Here is an 18,738-nt window from a genome sequence, read left to right on the forward strand (position 1 = left end):
CTGGATTATGTAGAGATCGTTACTAAGAACAAATACAATAATTAATATTTTGCCATTGAAATTAATATTTGCTTTACTTTTGTATTAGCAGTCATTAACAAATTTTCAATATACGTAGAATCACAGGTGCTTTATTCTGACACATTTGAAGCCAGAAACATTCTTCATCAGGAGCCAGAATTTAGTATACTTAGTTAACAACCAGTCATTCCGAAAACGTCCTTATGTCTCAAAGTCAATTTGCACTGTGCCAAGCACGTATCCTCTCATTGTTCACCATTCTCTTTTATTTTCTAGGGGGCGATTTCCTTGTCTAGCAGCCAGCACACATTAAAATATAAAAGATGACATCTAAGATTCAAATCGCTATTGCGGGAATTGGATGTAACTTTCCAGGAGGTAATCCTATGATAAATAGAAACGAATTTACCTGCACATTTCCCCCTTTTCCTCATTCCACAACTCTTCAGTTATTCTATAGAAAGTGGTATTGTACTTTTACCATCTTCATAAGAAACGTCTGTAATTCAAACCAAGGATTTATGATGTAAAGATAAACATAAAAGCAAATCTAGAAAGGTTATACATGTGTGGCTATAATGCTTGAGATATTACTGTGACATCCTGGAAATTCCACCGATTGATCCACTACAAACTGGGGGCTTTGCATCTTTTCGATCACACTTCAAATGTTTGATTTCATTTCCACAATAACAAGACATTAAAAATGCTTCCCTCCCATTAAAACTATTTGAACTCTGAATGAAATCCCAAAATATTGTGAAAAAGAGGACATTCCATCTGCTTTTTTCTTGAAAAAGTATAAGAGGATGTGGAATTAGGAAACTTCTGGGCACAATTTCAAATTGGCTCCCAAGTTCAATTTTTACTCAACTCAGACTCACTTCTGGTTTCCAATATAAGCTTTTAAAAATAATACCAGGCATTGGAAAACAGTTTCTGAAAATGCTCTGGACGTCATCTTTGGCTGAAATCCTTGTTTAGTGCCACACATATTAGCCAACAGTACCTTCATTTCAACATATATTGTGAATGTTACGAAATATAATGAAATATATTATGAAAATATATTATGTATAGGCAGTTCGGCTTTTACACCCTAATTAAAATCATAAAGTTAAGTCTGTAGGAAACTACCATATATACTTGAGTATAAGCCAACACAAATATAAACTGACTCATCTAATTTTACCACAAAAACCTGGGAAAACGTATTGACTCGAGTATAAGCTGAGGGTGGGAAATGCAACAAAATAAAAATACATACTAATAAAATTACATTAGCTAAGGCATCAGTAGGTTAATTGTTTCTGAATATTTACATGAAAGTGTAATTTAAGATTAGACTGTGCAACTCTGATTAAACCATTTTTCTAATCTTCATCAATGTAAATGTGCTTGTGCATCCTTCCAATAATAATAAAGAGAGTAAAATAATAAATCTAATAATAACACTAATAATAGAGTAAATAATAAATGTAATAATAATAATAAATAGAGAATAATAATAAATGTAATTATAATAACACAGAGAGAAAAATAATAAATGTAATACAAATAAAAATAATAGAGTAAAATAACGGAAATGTAATAACAGTAATAATAGAGTAAAATAATAAATGTAATAATAACAATAATAAATAGAGGAAAAATAATAAATGTAATAATAATACATAGAGAAAATAATACATGTAATAAAAATAATAGAGTAATGTAAGTGTAATGTAAGTGTAATAATAATAAATAATAATGTAAGTGTAATAATAATAAATAAAGTATAATAATAATAATAATAATAATAACGAAGTAAAATAACAAATAACTTTGACTTGAATATAAGCCAAGGGGGCTTTTTCAGCCTTAAAAAAGGGCTGAAAACCCCAGCTTATACTCGAGTATATACTATCTCTTAGGCGATGTGCTATCATCAGGGTTAATTTTGTGCAAGATTTTTTTCTCAGATGTAATGCACTCCCCTACCAAATTATATGTTATTCATACATACAAATCCCAATTACTAAGATATTTGCACTCTGAAGTAAAACCACCCTCATTAGGCATTTTTAAGTAATGACAGTATACGCAAATTGACATCCTGTCCTGACTTTTGGACATGACAATGAATGGATACATTTTAATCAGCAAATTTCAGATGGATTGAACAGGAAAGGCATGGCATTTTGGAAATAAAGACAGTACAATTAAACATACTTCCTTTGTTTGTCTGTTTCCTCATTCAACAGGTGAAGGACTGGACAATTTCTGGACAGTGCTGGAAAATGGCAGAAACTGTACTATAGAAATACCTCCAGAAAGATTTAACATTAGCGAGTGGTATGAGCCAGATAATAACAAGCCAGATAAAATATGTACAACTCGTGCTGCTCTTCTTGATGAGTAAGTCTTAAATCTTGCCAATAAAGTACAGGCAGCCCCGAGTTACAAACATCTGACTTACAGATGACTCATAGTTAAGAACAGGCTTTTTTGTGTCATGAGTGACTTGAGAAACTGCAAGTCGCTTCTAGTGTGAGAGAATTGGCTGTCTGCAAGGATGTTGCCCATAGGACACCTGGATGTTTTGATGTTTTACAGTCCTTATGGGAGCCTTCTCTCATGTCCCTGCATGGGGAGCTGGAGCTGACATAGGGAGCTCCAGCTCATCTGCACTCTCCTCAGAATCGAACCTCCAACCTATCGGTCTTCAGTCCTGCTGGCACAAGGGTTTAACTCATTGCGCCAGACAACAGGAAGTGAGAGAAATCTGTCCCTCAGAAGGGAAATTCATTCCTGAAAGAATTATCATGTGGAAAAGGTTTCTTAATTGAAGCTTTCTCACCAATCCTTGTTTCCACAACAACACATTTTTTTCAAAATCCAATTATCACAGAGACAAAAGTGAAGTGAAATCTTCTCAACAAGGGCACAGACAGCAAAGGAAACACCATAGGGGTGTTAATCCTTCCCTATGCTATCCAAAACTAAAATATATGCATGTTTGGCTGGAGTTATACTTCAAAAATGTACCTGTTCTGACTTACAAACAAATTCAACTTAAGAACAAACCTACAGAACCTATCTTGTTTGCAACTGGAGGACTGCCTGTATTGACACTTTCTAGATTTGCAAATTGAGAGCAAGGCAGAGTTTCCATCTGAACTGAGAGGATAACTGCTTTAAAAAATTCTTATTTCTTTTTCAGAGAAAATTCTCCCAGTTGTGTTTTTGGTATTTATTTAGTATTTATTCAAAAATAGATAAGAATACCATAAGAAGGCTGTGCTTTTGGTATTTATTTAGTATTTGTTGAAAAATAAATAAGAATACCATAAGATCTGAGCAGAAAATTGATCATAAGCTATGGGGAAACATGTGCGTATTGGTAATGTACATCTCTCTTTTCACGCTTTTTTGGTGCATGGTTGAGATCATGTATTGTGCTTGCATAGTGTAAATTTCCACTGATATGTCAATTTCAATGATGCATCAGGACTTCAACTAAGAAGAAAAGACATGGAGGTGGGGGTGGGGGGTTATTGTGGGCGTGGCGGAAGGCACTGCATAAAGTGAGCTGTGTCTGTTAGGTTAAACATCCCAAGTCCCAGAGAGTATTTTGAGAGAGTTTTGTTGGGTTTAGGTTTAGGTTGTTGTGTGAGCAGACACAGCCAATAGGGACGTGTGGGACTTTTTAGCTGGGAGTTTTAAAGAAGAGAGCTGGAGTTCTGTTTCAGTGCTCAATTGAGACAGCTAAATGTGGATTGTGAGAGACTTGCTCCAGCCACCTGCAAAGGCTATGGTACTGTATGTTTGTGTTCTTGCCACAGGAGTGGGTAATTATATTTCCAGCAAGTGCAGTTGGTAAATAAGTAAGTAAAGTAAAACTTTATTTATAACCTGCCCTATATCCCCATGGGGACTCAGGGTGACTCACAACATAAAAGGCAAACATTCAGTGCCATAAAAACACAACAATAAATTAAACAATACAGATAAATAATCTAAAACATTCAACCGTATAAACAAATCACACAGAGAGCAATAAAACACATCACACAATATCAATAAAAACAGGGTTAAAAGCAATATCCATATTTCATTCCTTGTTTCGTGGGCAAGATCTTCAAACATTCACCTCTCCATATGCCCGGGTGCATAGAAAGGTTTTTAGTTGCTTCCTAAAAGGGTACATTTCTGGGGCCATTCTGCTGTTTGGGAAGGAGTTCCAGAGACAGGGAGCAATTGCAGAGAAGATCCTCTCTCTTGTCCCCACCAACCGCATTGAGATGGAGGTGGGACCAAGAGGAGAGCTTCCCCTGATGAGCACAAAGTCCGGACAGGTTCATATGAGGAGAAGCGATTGGCCAGGTAGTCTAGACCTGAACCCTTTAGGGCTTTAAAGGTACTTTAAAGTACCTTTAAAGCACTTTAAACAAGCACTTTAAATTTCACTTGGTAGCAAACCGGAAGCTAGTGCAGCTGCCGTAACATGGGAATTGTTCTCTCCTTGTATGATGCTCCCATTAGTAACTTGGCTGCAGACCTCTGAACCAGCTGAAGCTTTCGAGTGCTCTTTAAAGGCAGCCACACATAGAGCATATTGCAATAGTCTAGTTGAGATGTAACTAAGGCATGTATTACCGTGGCCAGATCTGGGCTCTCATGGTACAGGTGCAGCTGGCGCACAAGTTTTAGTTGTGAAAAGGCACTTCTGGCCACTGCTGACACCTGAGGCTCCAGGGTCAGCGATGAATCCAGGGTCACCCCCAGGCTGCATACCTGTGTCTTCAGGGGGAGTGCAACCCTGTCCAGCACAGGTTGTATCCCTATACTCTGGTCTTTCTTACGACGGAACAGGAGCACTTCTGTCTTGTCAGGATTTAATTTCAATCTGTTTGCCCTCATCCAGTCTATTACTGTTGATAGACATTGATCGAACAGCTGAACGGTATCCTTGGCTTTTGGTGGAAAGAAGCAACAGAGTTGGGCATCGTCTACGTAAATGTAGCACCAAACTCAAAAACTCTTCAGTGGTTTCATGAAAATGTTAAACAGTATGGGTGACAGAATCTTTGAGGGACCCCGCAGGCCAATAGCCAAGGGGTCGAAGAGGAGTCATCCAGCACCACCTTCTGGATTCAGTCCTCTAGGAAATAATGGAGCTACTGTAAAACAGTGCCTCTTAATTTCATCCCAGCAAGACGACCCAGAAGGATACCATGGTTGATGGTATTGAACTCCACTGAGAAGTTCAGGAGAACCAACAGGGAGACACCCCCACTTTGTAGATCATCTATGTTTCAGTTCAGTTCAGTTGGTGACCATCTTGGAAGAGAAGGTCCAGCAACTTGAAGGCCTTGTATCTACTCTTCAGCACTTTAGGGAGCATGGGTAGAACAGATTGTCCTGAATGACAAACACACAAGCAATGTCTCTGAAAAGGAGGTAGAAATTGAGAGGAATGTGACACATAGAAAGACCAAGAACCATTCTGTGAGTTCAAAGCTGCAGAATTAAGCTGAAGCTTTCTGCCTTATCACTGATAATGAAGAAGAGGAACAGAATCTCCAGAAAACTTTCAGATTACCTTGGAAAATTCAGAACATGGAATGGTTCCTCTCAATCCAGAGTGGAGTTGTGTTCTACTAGGGGACACACTACAGATAGGGACAGAAGCCATGATTTGTAGGCCTGATGGAAAGTCTCAAGAGGTGTGCTGTCTTTCTGGAGCAAAACTCCATGATGTAACAGAAAGGCTAACAAGACTCCTCAAGTCCATTGATGATTAACCCCTTTCTTTGATATATGTTGAAACCAGTGCTACTTCAAGGCACAGCTTTCAAGATATCATAAGGAATTACAAGGGTCTGGATAGAAGGATGGAGGATTTTGAGGCATAGGTTGTCATTTTGTTTCTCCTCCCAGTTGAAGAACATGGTGAAGAAGCGAAGGAATGGTAGAGAGAAACAATGGGCTCTGCAGATAGTACCACCAGGACCTGGGCTTTTTGGACCATTGTCTAAAGTTTCATGAAGACAGACTTCTGGCAAGTGATAGGCTGCAGCTCACAGAAGCTGGCAAGAATGTTTTTGCTAAGAGGTTTAGTAACTTGATTAGGAAATGCTGGCATATGAAGAGCAGCTAATGAAGTTGGGTGTGTTTAGTCCTGAGTAGAAAAGGTTGAGAGATGACATAATAGGCAGGTTAAAATATATAAAAGGAACAAAACTCCATGATGTAACTACAATATTTAAGGTGATGAAAGTTTGTTTTTTGCTGGTCCAGAGACTAGATCACAGAGCAATAGATTCAAACTACAAGAAAAAGAGAATGCACCTAAAGATTAGGAAAAACTTATTTATGTTAAGAGCTGTTTGACAGCGCAATACACTACTGTACTTTGGAGCATGGTAGATACTTCTTTGGAGGTTTTTAAACAGAGGCTAGATGGCCATCTGTTAGAAGTGCTATGATTGTGTATTCCTGTATGATGGGGTTTGTACTGAATGGCCCTTGTAACTCTAGAATTCTGCCTTTTTTCTCTGGTGCAAACTTTCCAAGCCAAATGCAACATTGGATTGGGTATAATCTCTGCACTACAAAAATAATATTAGGATAGTAGCTGCTGTGTCTCGTCTAGACCATTTTTATGTTAATATCAACAGCATGTGGAATTACACTTTCATTGATTAAAGTTTCACTTTGTTGCATTAAGTTGTTAGTTGTTTATCAGTAATGCTGAATACAGCATATTCTCTTGCTTTCAATTTTTTTTATTTTTTAGATTTAATGCATTTGACAATCAGTTGTTTGGCATCAGCAAGAAGGAAGCTGAACACATTAATCCCCAGCAAAAGCTGCTCCTCGAATGTACCTACAGAGCACTGGAAGATGCAGGAGTCACAAGAGAAAACATCAGTGGCACCAAAACAGGAGTTTTTGTTGGTGAGCAATTGAACAATGCAAAAGACTTCTCTGATTAAATTACATAAACTGGGATCAGCAATGGGCTTCATAGATGCAGTGTTCTGCCATCATACTTATTTACTTTGGTGATCCCTTGTAGCCTGAGGAAGATGGTCCTCCAAGTTTAGTGTCTTGGCAGTGGAAACGTAGGTGGCTGTGGAGACCTATTTTTGATCCGCATGTTCTTCCACAGTGAAGCTTCCCAGCTTTGATGTCTATGCCACAGTTTTATGGTTAGCTTTAAGCCCATCTTTAAATCTTTTTTCCTGTCTCCCAACATTCTTTTCCATTCTTGAGTTGGAAGTATAAATAATAGCTTTGGGAGACAGTGATTGGGCATTTGGACAACGTGGCCAGTCCAGTGGAGCATCGCTTCAATGCTGGTGGACTTTGCTTCTTCCAGCACGCTGTCATTTGTCTGCCTGTCTTCCCAAGAGATTTGCAGGATTTTTCGGAGGCAATACTGATGGAATCATTCCAGGAGTTCAGTGTGACATCTGTAGACAGTTCATGTTTCGCCGGCATATTGCAGAGTTGGGAGGAAAATAGCTTTATAAACAAGCACCTTGGTATCTCTACGAATGTCCACCTTGGTATCTCTGCCCTCTAAGGTGAAGTGACATACAGACACCTGGGTATGTGTATGCATGGTTTCATCAGCTCTAGCTCTCTGAGTGCCCATTAGTAGAAACTCAGGATTGATGTGAAACAAATAAGTGTTTGGAAACACATTAAAGTGTTAGTCAGTGATTGAAAAATATAACATCTATATCCACAGGTCTAATGAATCGAGACTATGAGTCCATGGCCAGCAAGGCAGTTGCCAAAACAACCAATTACGATGGCACAGGGACAGTATCAAGCACAGCAGCCAACCGAATTTCATACACTTTCAATTTGAAGGGATCATCACTTGACATTGATACGGGGCACTCCTCATTCCTTTCAGCTTTACATCTTGGCTATCAAGCCATACAACAAGGTATGTGAATATTTGGTGGGAGTGTTCTAAAACACCCACACCCCATTTAATTAATTAATGATTTAATTGTTTAATTTTGAATCAAAGGTTCTGCTAGTAGAATCAAGCCAGGGATTTGATTGCCTACAGAAAAACCGCTGGGTACAAGATAGGATCTTTCACACCTAGCTTTGTGTTGAAGCTGGCTGGTTTTTATCAAAGCTGAATTTCTCCCAAAATTCTTCACCCCTGCTTTCTCAAAATGTTATTAATAAGGGAATCTCACTTGGAGTTCTATTCTGCCTGCCCTCTGCTATTGCAGGAGGTACTAGATTGAGCTTAGAGGGGGAAATTCAATCCCATGAATAAATAAAGTTTCCCCATGTATGGCATGCAGCCCCCTGAATCTGTTATGATGTGCTTCAAAACCTCAACATTCTTTTTTGGGACAGAAAACAAAATGAAAAAAATGTGTTGAATTGAAGCCCCAAATATTTTATTTGCTATAAAAACCAAGCCTTTGAATTTAAAGATTCCAGGAGTAGGAAGAAACCCACTTTTACATAGGTTGTAAGATCTCCTTGTAATACTTTACACAAAACAAACCTCATTTTGGGAGCCAAACTTGACTTCTAGTGATTTGTGGGAATTAAAAAAAATGTGGCCCTGTGGATTTAAAACTGACCCTCATATCTGCAAAGGTTCCTGTTGGGTTTTATCCCTGGACTGCACATGTCTTTGTGTCATCAAGTTTCTAGTCCTCAATAAGTAGCTAGTCTAGAGGCCAGGGCCAAGCTTAGAGATTCCTTTCCCCCACACTCCTATGCATGTTTTCCCAAAGGACTGTTTGTCCTTACTGTTCGTCACTGTCTCTTTCCCCTTTGATGATGTAGTAATTGAATTATATGAGTTATATGAATTATATTCCTCTTAAGTTTAAACTGTCCCCGGGAAGACCATGCTTTCTGCTTTTTCTTTCTTTCTGTGAGGATGTATTTTGCCTCTCTGTAGGCAAAATGTAGCTGCATGGACTTTGTTTACCTTTTACCTTCTTTAGAAGATGAGATTTAGCAAGATAGTTAGCTCCAATACTTTTGTATCATGAATATATTTCCTTTTGCTTAAAAAATATTTTGAGCCTAAAGTTTGGTTCACCTGCAGTCCTAAACCATCCTAAAGATTAGAAGGCTATCCCTTCATACCACATGTAAGTTCCTGCTGATGGTGGAGTTTATTCTTGGTACTCTGCTATATTTTGGTGGAATTACCCCAACAGTTAATACTGCCTTGACCAAAGGTAAAGAACATTTTTCTGCCAAAGGGCTGGATTCTATTCCAGACAAAATATTCATTACTACAACCCAGGGGGAGGAGCAAAGGAAATAGAGTATGGCCAAAACTATCAGCGTAGTTTAGATTAAAGCTTTTATTGCCAGTAGCTAAGTATAAATGAGATTAGAAGACATTTCGGCCTTTTAGACTGGAGCCCACCATTAAGCGTTTATTGCCAGTAGCTAAGCATAAATGAGATTAGGAGACATTTAAGCCTATTAGATTGTATCCCACCATTAAAGTGTTATTAGACTGTATCCCACCATTATCTCACCATTGGGAGAGATAAAAAGAGAGAAGCTACTCTGTTGTGTAACTCTAGTTGTAGCAAGCCCCTGGAGAGCAGTTTGATGTCCATGCTGGTTTCCTTTTGGCGCTTTGTAGAAGACAATGTTTATCAACCTCTTTGGAGCCTAAATGTTCACTCCAAAGAGCTTGTGCACATGGTTTAAATTGTTTTAACCTATTTTGATCTATTTAAAATACCCCATACTGATTTCACTTGGATGCAGGGTGGGATATTAATATTTAAATAAATTCATAAAAGACGTATATGACAAAAAATATAACAAGAACTATGCCATAAATGTGACCTCTTCTTGTGCATATAAATACGATACCAGTTTTAAACTGTTTCTGCCTTAGTTTACCTTTTTATTCATTTGATACAGGAGACTGTGAAGCTGCTCTTTGTGGAGGAGTAAATTGCATCATAGATCCTTGGAAGTTTGTCTCTCTCAGTAAAGCAAAAACGTTATCTCCTGACGGAATCACTAAACCATTCTCCAAGAAGGCAGCTGGATATGGAAGAGGAGAAGGATGTGGTGTTCTTTTGTTGAAGCCACTGATGAAGGCAAGTGCTTATTTATTTTTTTTACTCCTCATTTCCACAAGTGGTGATACATGATAGATTACACTCTGGGGATTTATAGTTTTTAAAACATTTATTTTAAAGAATGCAAGCAGAACATAAATAAGAATACTCCCTTTAGATGGCAAACTGGCAATTTCATCACAGGCTCTCCAAGAGAGTTGCTGGGTCACAAGATTCTCCACTTTCATATGGTGAGAATAGCAAACTAAAATTGAGGAGACCACAGTTCACATGTCTACTTAGCCATGCATGATGTTCCCTGTGTGACTTTATTTCTCAAGCCCCTTCCACACAGATGTATAGAAACCCACATTACATGCTTTGAACAGAGTTATATGGCAATGTGGACTCAGATAATCCAGTTCAAAGCAGATATTGTGGATTATCTGACTTGATATTCTGTGTTATATGGCTGTGTGGAAGGGCCCTCAGCTTATTTCACAGTTTCTCAGCCAAGGTTTCCTAGAACTTTAATCTTCCATATGAATTTTCTAGGGGTTCTTCAAAAAATATTTCAAAGCTGTAGATGTATTAATTTTTGTGCAGTGGTTTCCTAAGACTCGACCCTCGTGCATATGGTTGTCATGGGAAGTGAGTAGAGGACAAGGAACATATAAACTGTTGGATATCTTTGGGCCCTTCCACACAACCATATAACCCAGAATATCAAGACAGGAAATCCCACAATATCTGCTTTGAACCTAAATATATGGCAGTGTGGACTCAGATAACCCAGTTCAAAGCAGATATTGTGGGGTTTCTTGCCTTGGTATTCTGGAATATATGACTGTGTGGAAGGGCCCTTTGTAGGATGCATACAAGAGCTATTGACATTATACATCATTATGTATTTCTTGCCTCTTTCCTTCAATCACAGGCCCAGGAAGATTTCAACAAAATATGGGGTGTCCTCAGCATCACTGCAGTCAGCCAGAATGGAAAAACAGTCTCCAATCTGCTTCAAGTAGAACAAGAAAAGTTATTGCTCAGCATTTACCCAACACAAATCAACCCATCAGCAGTTCAATACATTGAAACCCACAGCATAGGAAACCCTGCTCAAGACATTGTAGAAGCGGAGAGCTTAGGAAATATCATTGGCAAGAAGAGGCTTTCTAATTTGCCAGTTCTCAAGATTGGTTCAATTATGGGAAATATTGGACATACAGAATCTGCCGCTGGAGCAGCCGGTTTGATCAAAGTACTTCTCATGATGCACCATGGAAAGATTGTTCCATCCTTGCACTTTTCAGAAAGCAGTAGCAGCATAAATAGAAAAGAATTAAATCTCTCAATTCCAACTACAGTGGAAGAATGGGTTGAATCTAGTGAATTTGGCAGAGTTGCTGGAATCAACTGTTTTGGATACGAAGGGAACAATATTCACATGGTTGTCAGACAGGTCAGGCAAAGTGAAGTTCCTACTCCGGTCAAAAGGCCTGTTGAATTATTCATCCTTTCTGCAGCCTCAGGTTGCTCCCTCAAACAGACAATGGAAGACACAGCTAGATATGTTAACAGAAATGACTCAATAAACTTGCAAAATCTGGCCTATACATCGGCATGTAGAAGAAGCCACATAAACTATAATTATAGAAGAGCCTTTCTGGTGTCTTCTCTGCAACACCTTCAACAAAAGCTTATATCTGCAGCTACAATGGAGGTATCCCCATCTAAGAAACCACCACAATTGATTTTTGTGTTCTCTGGTAATGAGCTGGATTTTAAAGGGATATGCACAGTTCTGCTGAAATCTGAGCCTGTCTTTAGAGACAAATGTGCTGAAATCAAGAAGGCTTTTCAACAGCTTTCGCCCACTGAAATTGAGGAATTAACAGAATCTGAGAACAAGAATTTGTCCAAACCTGATATTGCCCAGCCCTTAATTTTCACGTTGCAGGTAGCTTTGGTTTCCCTTCTGCAATATTGGGGAATAAAGCCAATTGCAGCTGTTGGGCATTCAGTTGGAGAAGTGGCTGCTGCCCATTGTGCTGGTTTGATTTCCCTGGAAGATGCTGTCAAAGTTATCTATCACAGGAGCAGGCTACAGGCTAAGTTCACTGGGGGTAAAATGCTTGTCGTTAGGAATATCCCTGTCCATGAAGTGTCAGAAGCCCTTTCCCCATACTCCGGCAAAGTCTGTGTAGCGGCATTTAACAGTCCTCAATCTTGCACTTTGTCAGGGGATGCAGATGCCATTGATGGCCTTCAGAAGCATCTAGCTGAGCACTTTAGCACAAGAAGCATATTTCTTCATGTCTTAAATGTTCCAGTTGCATACCACAGCCACATGATGGATCCAATATTGACAGAACTGGCAGCAAATCTGTCAGATTTAAAGAAAGGGAATCCTGAAATTGACTTGATTTCCTCCACAACAGGGAAGGCTGCTTCAGATGGCGATTTTGTCACCGGCAAATACTGGGCCAGACAGGCTCGAGAAGCTGTTTGTTTTGCAGAGGCCATCGTGACGTCAACAAAGGACAAGGACAACATTGCATTTGTAGAAATAGGATCCCAGGGAGAGCTGCAGACATATGTCACTGAAACCTTAGGAGCACACCACAAAGTTTTCAGATTCATGCAAATTGACAGAGAATACATGTCTCTTCTTAATATGGCAAAAGATTTGTTTGAACTGGGATTCAATGTTGATTGGCAGCATTTTTATGAAGGGTATCAAAGTATACCAGCAGCCTTTCCCAGATATCAATTCGAACATAAAAAGCTCAGGTCGCATCAAAACATCAGCCAGCAAACAAGTCATAAAGATAGACACTCAAGTCATCCTTTGATTTTCAGTACAAATAAGGAAAGCTCAGAATTCATCTGTACCATCTCTGAAGCCCTCACTCCATATTTATTTGAGCATAAGAGTCACAATGTTGCTTTAATTGCTGAGGCATTCTTTGTGGAACTAGCTTTGGCTGCTGTGATGACTAGATCAAGACCAAAACTGCCCTTACGTTTTTGCCAAACGAATATAATGTTTACAGAACCATATATTTTAAATGAGAATCCCCATGTCTTGAAGATAGGAATGGAGTCACAAGAAAGACTATCTGAATTCAGGATCCTCTCTGAATCAACCAATGTGGTGTATGCATCAGGCCAGGTTACTAAGTATCCTGAAACACCACTTGAAGAAAAGATGATTTCTTCCAAAGACATTTTTCACAGGTGTAAGTCTGTTATTGGAGAAAGTGAGGTTTATGAAGCTCTGGCACAGCTGGGATTTGAGCACGGTCCTACCTCTAGGCAGCTACGTGACATATTTTACTGTGAAAATCTGAAAGAAGCTATAACAACTTTAAAGGTGAACAGACAAATAGCAGTGGAAATGCATAAGTATTATATCCACCCACTACTCTTGGATTGTTTCTTACAGATGGTGGTGGTGCTGGCTAAAGTCACGAAAAAGAACAAAATAGGCTTCCTTTCCAGCATAAAGAGTCTCATAGTAGGTCAACCTCTGCAAGAGGAAATGATGGTGTATGTAAAGTTAAGCAAGTCTGCTGATAACTGCTTACAGTTTTGTGGATGCTTTCTAGACAAGCATGGATCTGTTTTGGCAGAATTGACAGGTGTTCAATTCACTTTTGTAAAAGAAACTCCAAAGAATGAAAATGAATTTTTGTTTGAAACTAACTGGAAAGAGATCACTTCTGAGCAAACAATGCAAAATCTACCAAAGGCTCCTAGAGTTGTAGTGTTTGCTGATAAATCGGGGATAACACAGCAGCTCAAGAATTACTTACACAGTGAGTCTAGATTTGTCCCTTATCATGAATGGGACAAGATGTTAGTAGGCAAGAGATCTGATGTGAATGCACAGAATAAGATTAATCTAGAGCTGCAAGGATATCAAGATGTTCTGTTCATGTGGGGTATCCAAAAACTGAATGAATCTTTACCAGAAAAAGTGGTGAAATACTCAGTGAGGTGTTGTGAAGCATTTCGCCAGGTTGTTATTGCATTAAGAGAGAAGAAGTCCAATTGCTCCATTACAATAATTACCTATAGGACCTCAGAAGGGAAAGTCGATCACATAAATCCTGGTTTTGCATTGTATGGCATGACTCGAGCTTGCATGTCTGAAGTCCCTGAAATTTCATTTCAGATTATTGACATCAGTTCTACAAACACAATCGATATCTCAGCTTTAGCAGATGTTTTAGTCAAATATAAAGCACAGGATTACCCAGAAATCTGGATCGATGAAGGAAGGATCTACACTTCTGAAATTGGACGCACACAGATTGAAGCCGCTGCCTTCAGTACACCTTCCTACCCACTCCAGGATTCTGAATGGTGCATTCTGTTCACAGCAAATCCATATGATGTGAAGGATCTCTCAGCAAAAGTGACCAGCTCACAGATCCAGCTTGATAAGCACAGTGTTGAGGTTCAAATTCAAAAAATAAGTATCCACTCAGAAGACTATTTTCCTGTTAGTATGTCAAGTTGTATGTTTGGCAAAACCTTGTACTGGAATTCACATACAACAGATACACACAAATTATTAGCACTAGATATTAGTGGTGTTGTAACTGCAACGGGTGCAGAAGTGAAAAAGATAAAAGTAGGGGACCATATTGCTTCATGTTATCCAGTTTCTGCAGCGTCAAGGATGAATATTCCAGAAACCATTTGCTTCAATACCCAAAAATTTCCATTCTTCAGAAACGTGCCCTGCATATCATTCTTCTGGATTGCAAATGTTGTGTTTCATCAAAGGTTGCCGATGCCAAAACATGGTGAACTATTGGGTATTATTTCCATTGAACCAGAGTCAGTTTTGTGCAAAGTGCTTACTTTTATAGCCCAGGAATTAGGATGGAAAACAGTAATTACCAACCATGTGACTGGAGTCTGGCAACGTGTTAATCAATGCTCTGCTCTCATTTTCCTGCCTCCGCTAAATAGAATATTTAAAGAAGCTCTAACTTGTCTTTTCCATCTCAAAGACATTGTACTTGTTTATGGTAACAAACAGCCAGAGTGCTTAAAGAATCTGACTGGAACTGATCATGAAAACATCCAGATCCATACGGTTAATCTTACCCATATTTTTCAAAAAGCATCTCTATTGCGATCTCAGAAGGAGATCTACTGCTGGCTTAAATCAATGAATATGAAACCATTAAAGCAGCTGCCATTTTCCCTTTTTCAGCAAGGAGGTGAGAGGTCAGATAATACGGCATCCTATTTCAACTGCAAAAGTGTCCCAGTTGCAGTGCTGACAAGTGATGAGGTAAACAGTAAGATATCAGACATCAGAATGCTTGAAACAGACAGGCGATTATTTAAGCAGAATGCCATTTATATCATTACAGGTGGACTCACTGGGCTTGGTTTAGAAACTGTAAAATTTGTAGCACAGAATGGAGGAGGTAAAATTGTGATACTTTCACGAAGAAACCCCAGTGCTGAGATGCAAAAGGAGCTAAATGATCTCCAAGATCACTGCAAATGGAGCAGAATAGTTAGCCTGCAGTGCAATGTTATTTCCATGTCTGAGGTTGAGAAGGCCATGAAATCCGTTGGTAAAATTTTCCCAAACTCTTCTTTTAAGGGTATATTTCATTGTGCAATGGTTTTACATGACGGACCTCTTGAAACACTCACCATGTCTCACTTTGAAGAAGTTTTAAATCCAAAGGTAGCAGGGGCAATCAATCTTCATCGTGCCACACAAGGGCAGGAGCTTGACCATTTTGTATGCTACTCCTCTTTTTCGTCATTTCTTGGAAATGCAACTCAATCAAACTATGCAGCTGCCAATTCCTTTCTGGATCTGTTTTGCCATTATCGGAGAAACAGTGGGCTTGCAGGACAATCCATTAATTGGGGTGCTTTAAATCTTGGAATTGTGCAAACTCAGCACCAGAGTCAAAGTAATGCACAACATACTAAGGGTTTAGAGGATCTACAAGTGAATGATATCCACGAGTATCTTAGAAAAACCTTAATTCTAAACAAGACTCAGCCAGCTATAGTAAAACTTGACTTTCAAAGATTGGCCTGTCATTTATTATCTGAAAATCAGTCACTGAAGAGTCGTTTTTATAATCTTGTTTCCAAAGAATTGGGTAGTAATAATCCTGAATTCCCTGAGAGAGTTGCATCCCAGAATCTGCCTCTAGAGGGACCTGTTGATTATGTTGTCTCGCTTCTGAAAACCCTGGTTGACACAATTCCTGGTGATCTATCATTACACACACCACTCTTATCACTAGGAGTTGATTCTGCATTGGCCCCTGTACTACAGAATCGTATCTTTGTGGACAGAAAAGTCAAAATATCTCTTGCAAAATTACTTGATCCTCACTCAACTGTTGCAACTTTAATTTTAAACTTGAAAGAACAGTCCAGCACAGCAGATTACCATGCAGCTGAAGGTACTGATTCTGGAAGCTGGTTGTAGGAACGATTTTCCCTTCTAAGATTGCAAATGAAGAGCACAGCCTAGAAAACTCACAGCAACCCAGTGATTCCATCCATGAAAGCCTTCGACAATACATTCCAAATGAACTTCCCTAGCATTTTGCCAATTATTTCATTTCAGAAATAGTTTGCCATGGAAGACAGGTTGTTAGTTGTAAACAAATCTGTCTACAGGACATGGTCTGCTGATCTTTAATGTGATTGGACAAAAAAAATGTATAGAAATCGATTACCATTATGCTAGTTAAAAAGTCTCTAATTGGACAGATAGATGCTGGGGGCATTATAAAACTAGCTCTAGAGAAGTGGTTCCTAACCTGTGGTCCATGGACCACCAATGGTCCGCAAGAACAAAAATATGGTCCGCGGCCTTACCATTACTACACTGTTGCCTCGAAACCACACAGCAATGAGAGAAACTGGTCTTGCAAAATCCTCTTATAGTGCTGAGGCAACTGGGATGTCAGGAAGGGAGATGCTGACTACTCATGCAAGATTACTACTACCACAGTAGCTCTCAACCTTTGGGTCCCCAGGTGTTTTGGCCTACAACTTCCAGAAACCCCAGCCAGTTTACCTGCTGTTAAGATTTCTGAGAGTTGCAGGCAAAACATCTGGGGATCCACAGGTTGAGAACCACTGTACTACCACATCAGCTGTAGATTATTAAATATGGTTTATTGTGGGTGAGCAGATGGTGACTACTGGATGGCATATGTTCAGTATGAGAAACTAGAGCCAATGTGGTCTATCCAATGCAATTTTCTGAATCAGCACCCCAAATAACCAAACCAAATCTGAAGTTGACAAAAACTGATTCGTAACCCTTTTGGTACTAATGTTGGAGAGTAGTCCCTGATCAAAGTGGTCCCTGTTCAAGTGGTTCCTGGTCAAAAAAGTGGTTGGGAACTATTGCTCTAGAGGTACCATTGTGACCTCAAATGCCAGCCTCTCACATATCAAGATAGCTGTTTTAATAGGTGATAAATGGGTTGCTGGTAAGAAATGGGCTATTCAAATGACAGTAATAATGATGGTGGTATTTCTTATCCTTGTGCTTTTATGTTTTCAAACACTCAAGATTGTAATGCCCATGGCTAATGGTTATTTTCCTTGCATGCTGGTGTTTACTTCACAGAGAAAAGCAGATGATATACAGGCAGTCCCCAAGTTATGAACATGATAGGTTCTGCAGGTTTATTCTTAAAGTGAACTTGTATGCAAGTCAGAACAGGTACATTTTAAAAGTCTAACTGCAGCTAGCAAGATATACACTTTGGCTAGCATAAGGGTTAACACTCCTGTGGTGTTTCTTTTGCTGTCTGTACCTGTGTAGATTTCACTTCACTTTCTGTCCCTTTGATAATTGAATTTTGAAAAATGTGGTTTGTTGCGGAAACAAATATTGGTGAGAAAGTTTCAGTGTAGACACCTTTTCCCCATGATAACTCTTCCAGGAGTGAATTTTTCTCACCTGTCTCACCAGCTGTTCTTAACTATGAGCCATTTGGAAATAGGATGTTTGCAACTCAGGGACTGTCTGTACACGTTCAATCCACATTAAAATATGATGCCATGTCTGCAGTGTAATGTAATGTGCCGCAAGGAGAAAATACACGTGTGTGTATGTGTATGTGTGTGTGTACTTATTTTCTCTTTCAAGTCATTTCTCCCTTCATCTTTTTGTTTAGTTAGGTTGGCTTACCACTCATCAATCAGTGCCCATGTCCTTGGAATTATGGAAACATTCCTGATTTATGTTTTGCTACCTTTATACTCTGTAACAGGCATGGGCAAACTTTGGCCCTCCAGGTGTTTTGGATTTCAACTCCCACAATTCCTAACAGCTTATATGCTGAAGTCCAAAACACCCGGAGGGCCAAAATTTGGCCATACATGCTCTATAACCACACTATTCAGGCTTCACAGGCTGTCCATGCCTTATAGAGCTCCCCCAATCACCTCCAATGGGAAATAAAGTTGCATCAACATTGTACAATTAATGCAGTTTGACTGTGCTGACTCAATACTATGGAATAATGGGAAATATTGTTTTACAAGATCTGTAGCGTTTCCGCCAAATCGTGTTGGTGCTTAACAAACTACAAATTTCAGGATTCCATAGCATTGAGCCAGGACA

General features: G+C 39.1%; 1 protein-coding gene across 1 annotated transcript; it reads left to right on the top strand.

Moving 5' to 3' along the window:
* Positions 1-307: 307 nt before the first annotated feature.
* On the top strand, positions 308-18,209 carry LOC132778931 (mycocerosic acid synthase-like). Its single transcript, XM_060782458.2, has 6 exons — positions 308-399; positions 2,265-2,418; positions 6,803-6,963; positions 7,763-7,966; positions 9,949-10,130; positions 11,029-18,209. Exons 1-6 carry the CDS (start codon positions 345-347, stop codon positions 16,576-16,578), a joined length of 6,306 nt encoding a protein of 2,101 aa, XP_060638441.2. The 5' UTR covers positions 308-344; the 3' UTR covers positions 16,579-18,209.
* The last annotated feature ends 529 nt before the right edge of the window (positions 18,210-18,738 follow it).

The sequence above is a fragment of the Anolis sagrei genome, chromosome 6, assembly GCF_037176765.1.
Source record: "Anolis sagrei isolate rAnoSag1 chromosome 6, rAnoSag1.mat, whole genome shotgun sequence".
Lineage (NCBI taxonomy): Eukaryota > Metazoa > Chordata > Lepidosauria > Squamata > Dactyloidae > Anolis > Anolis sagrei.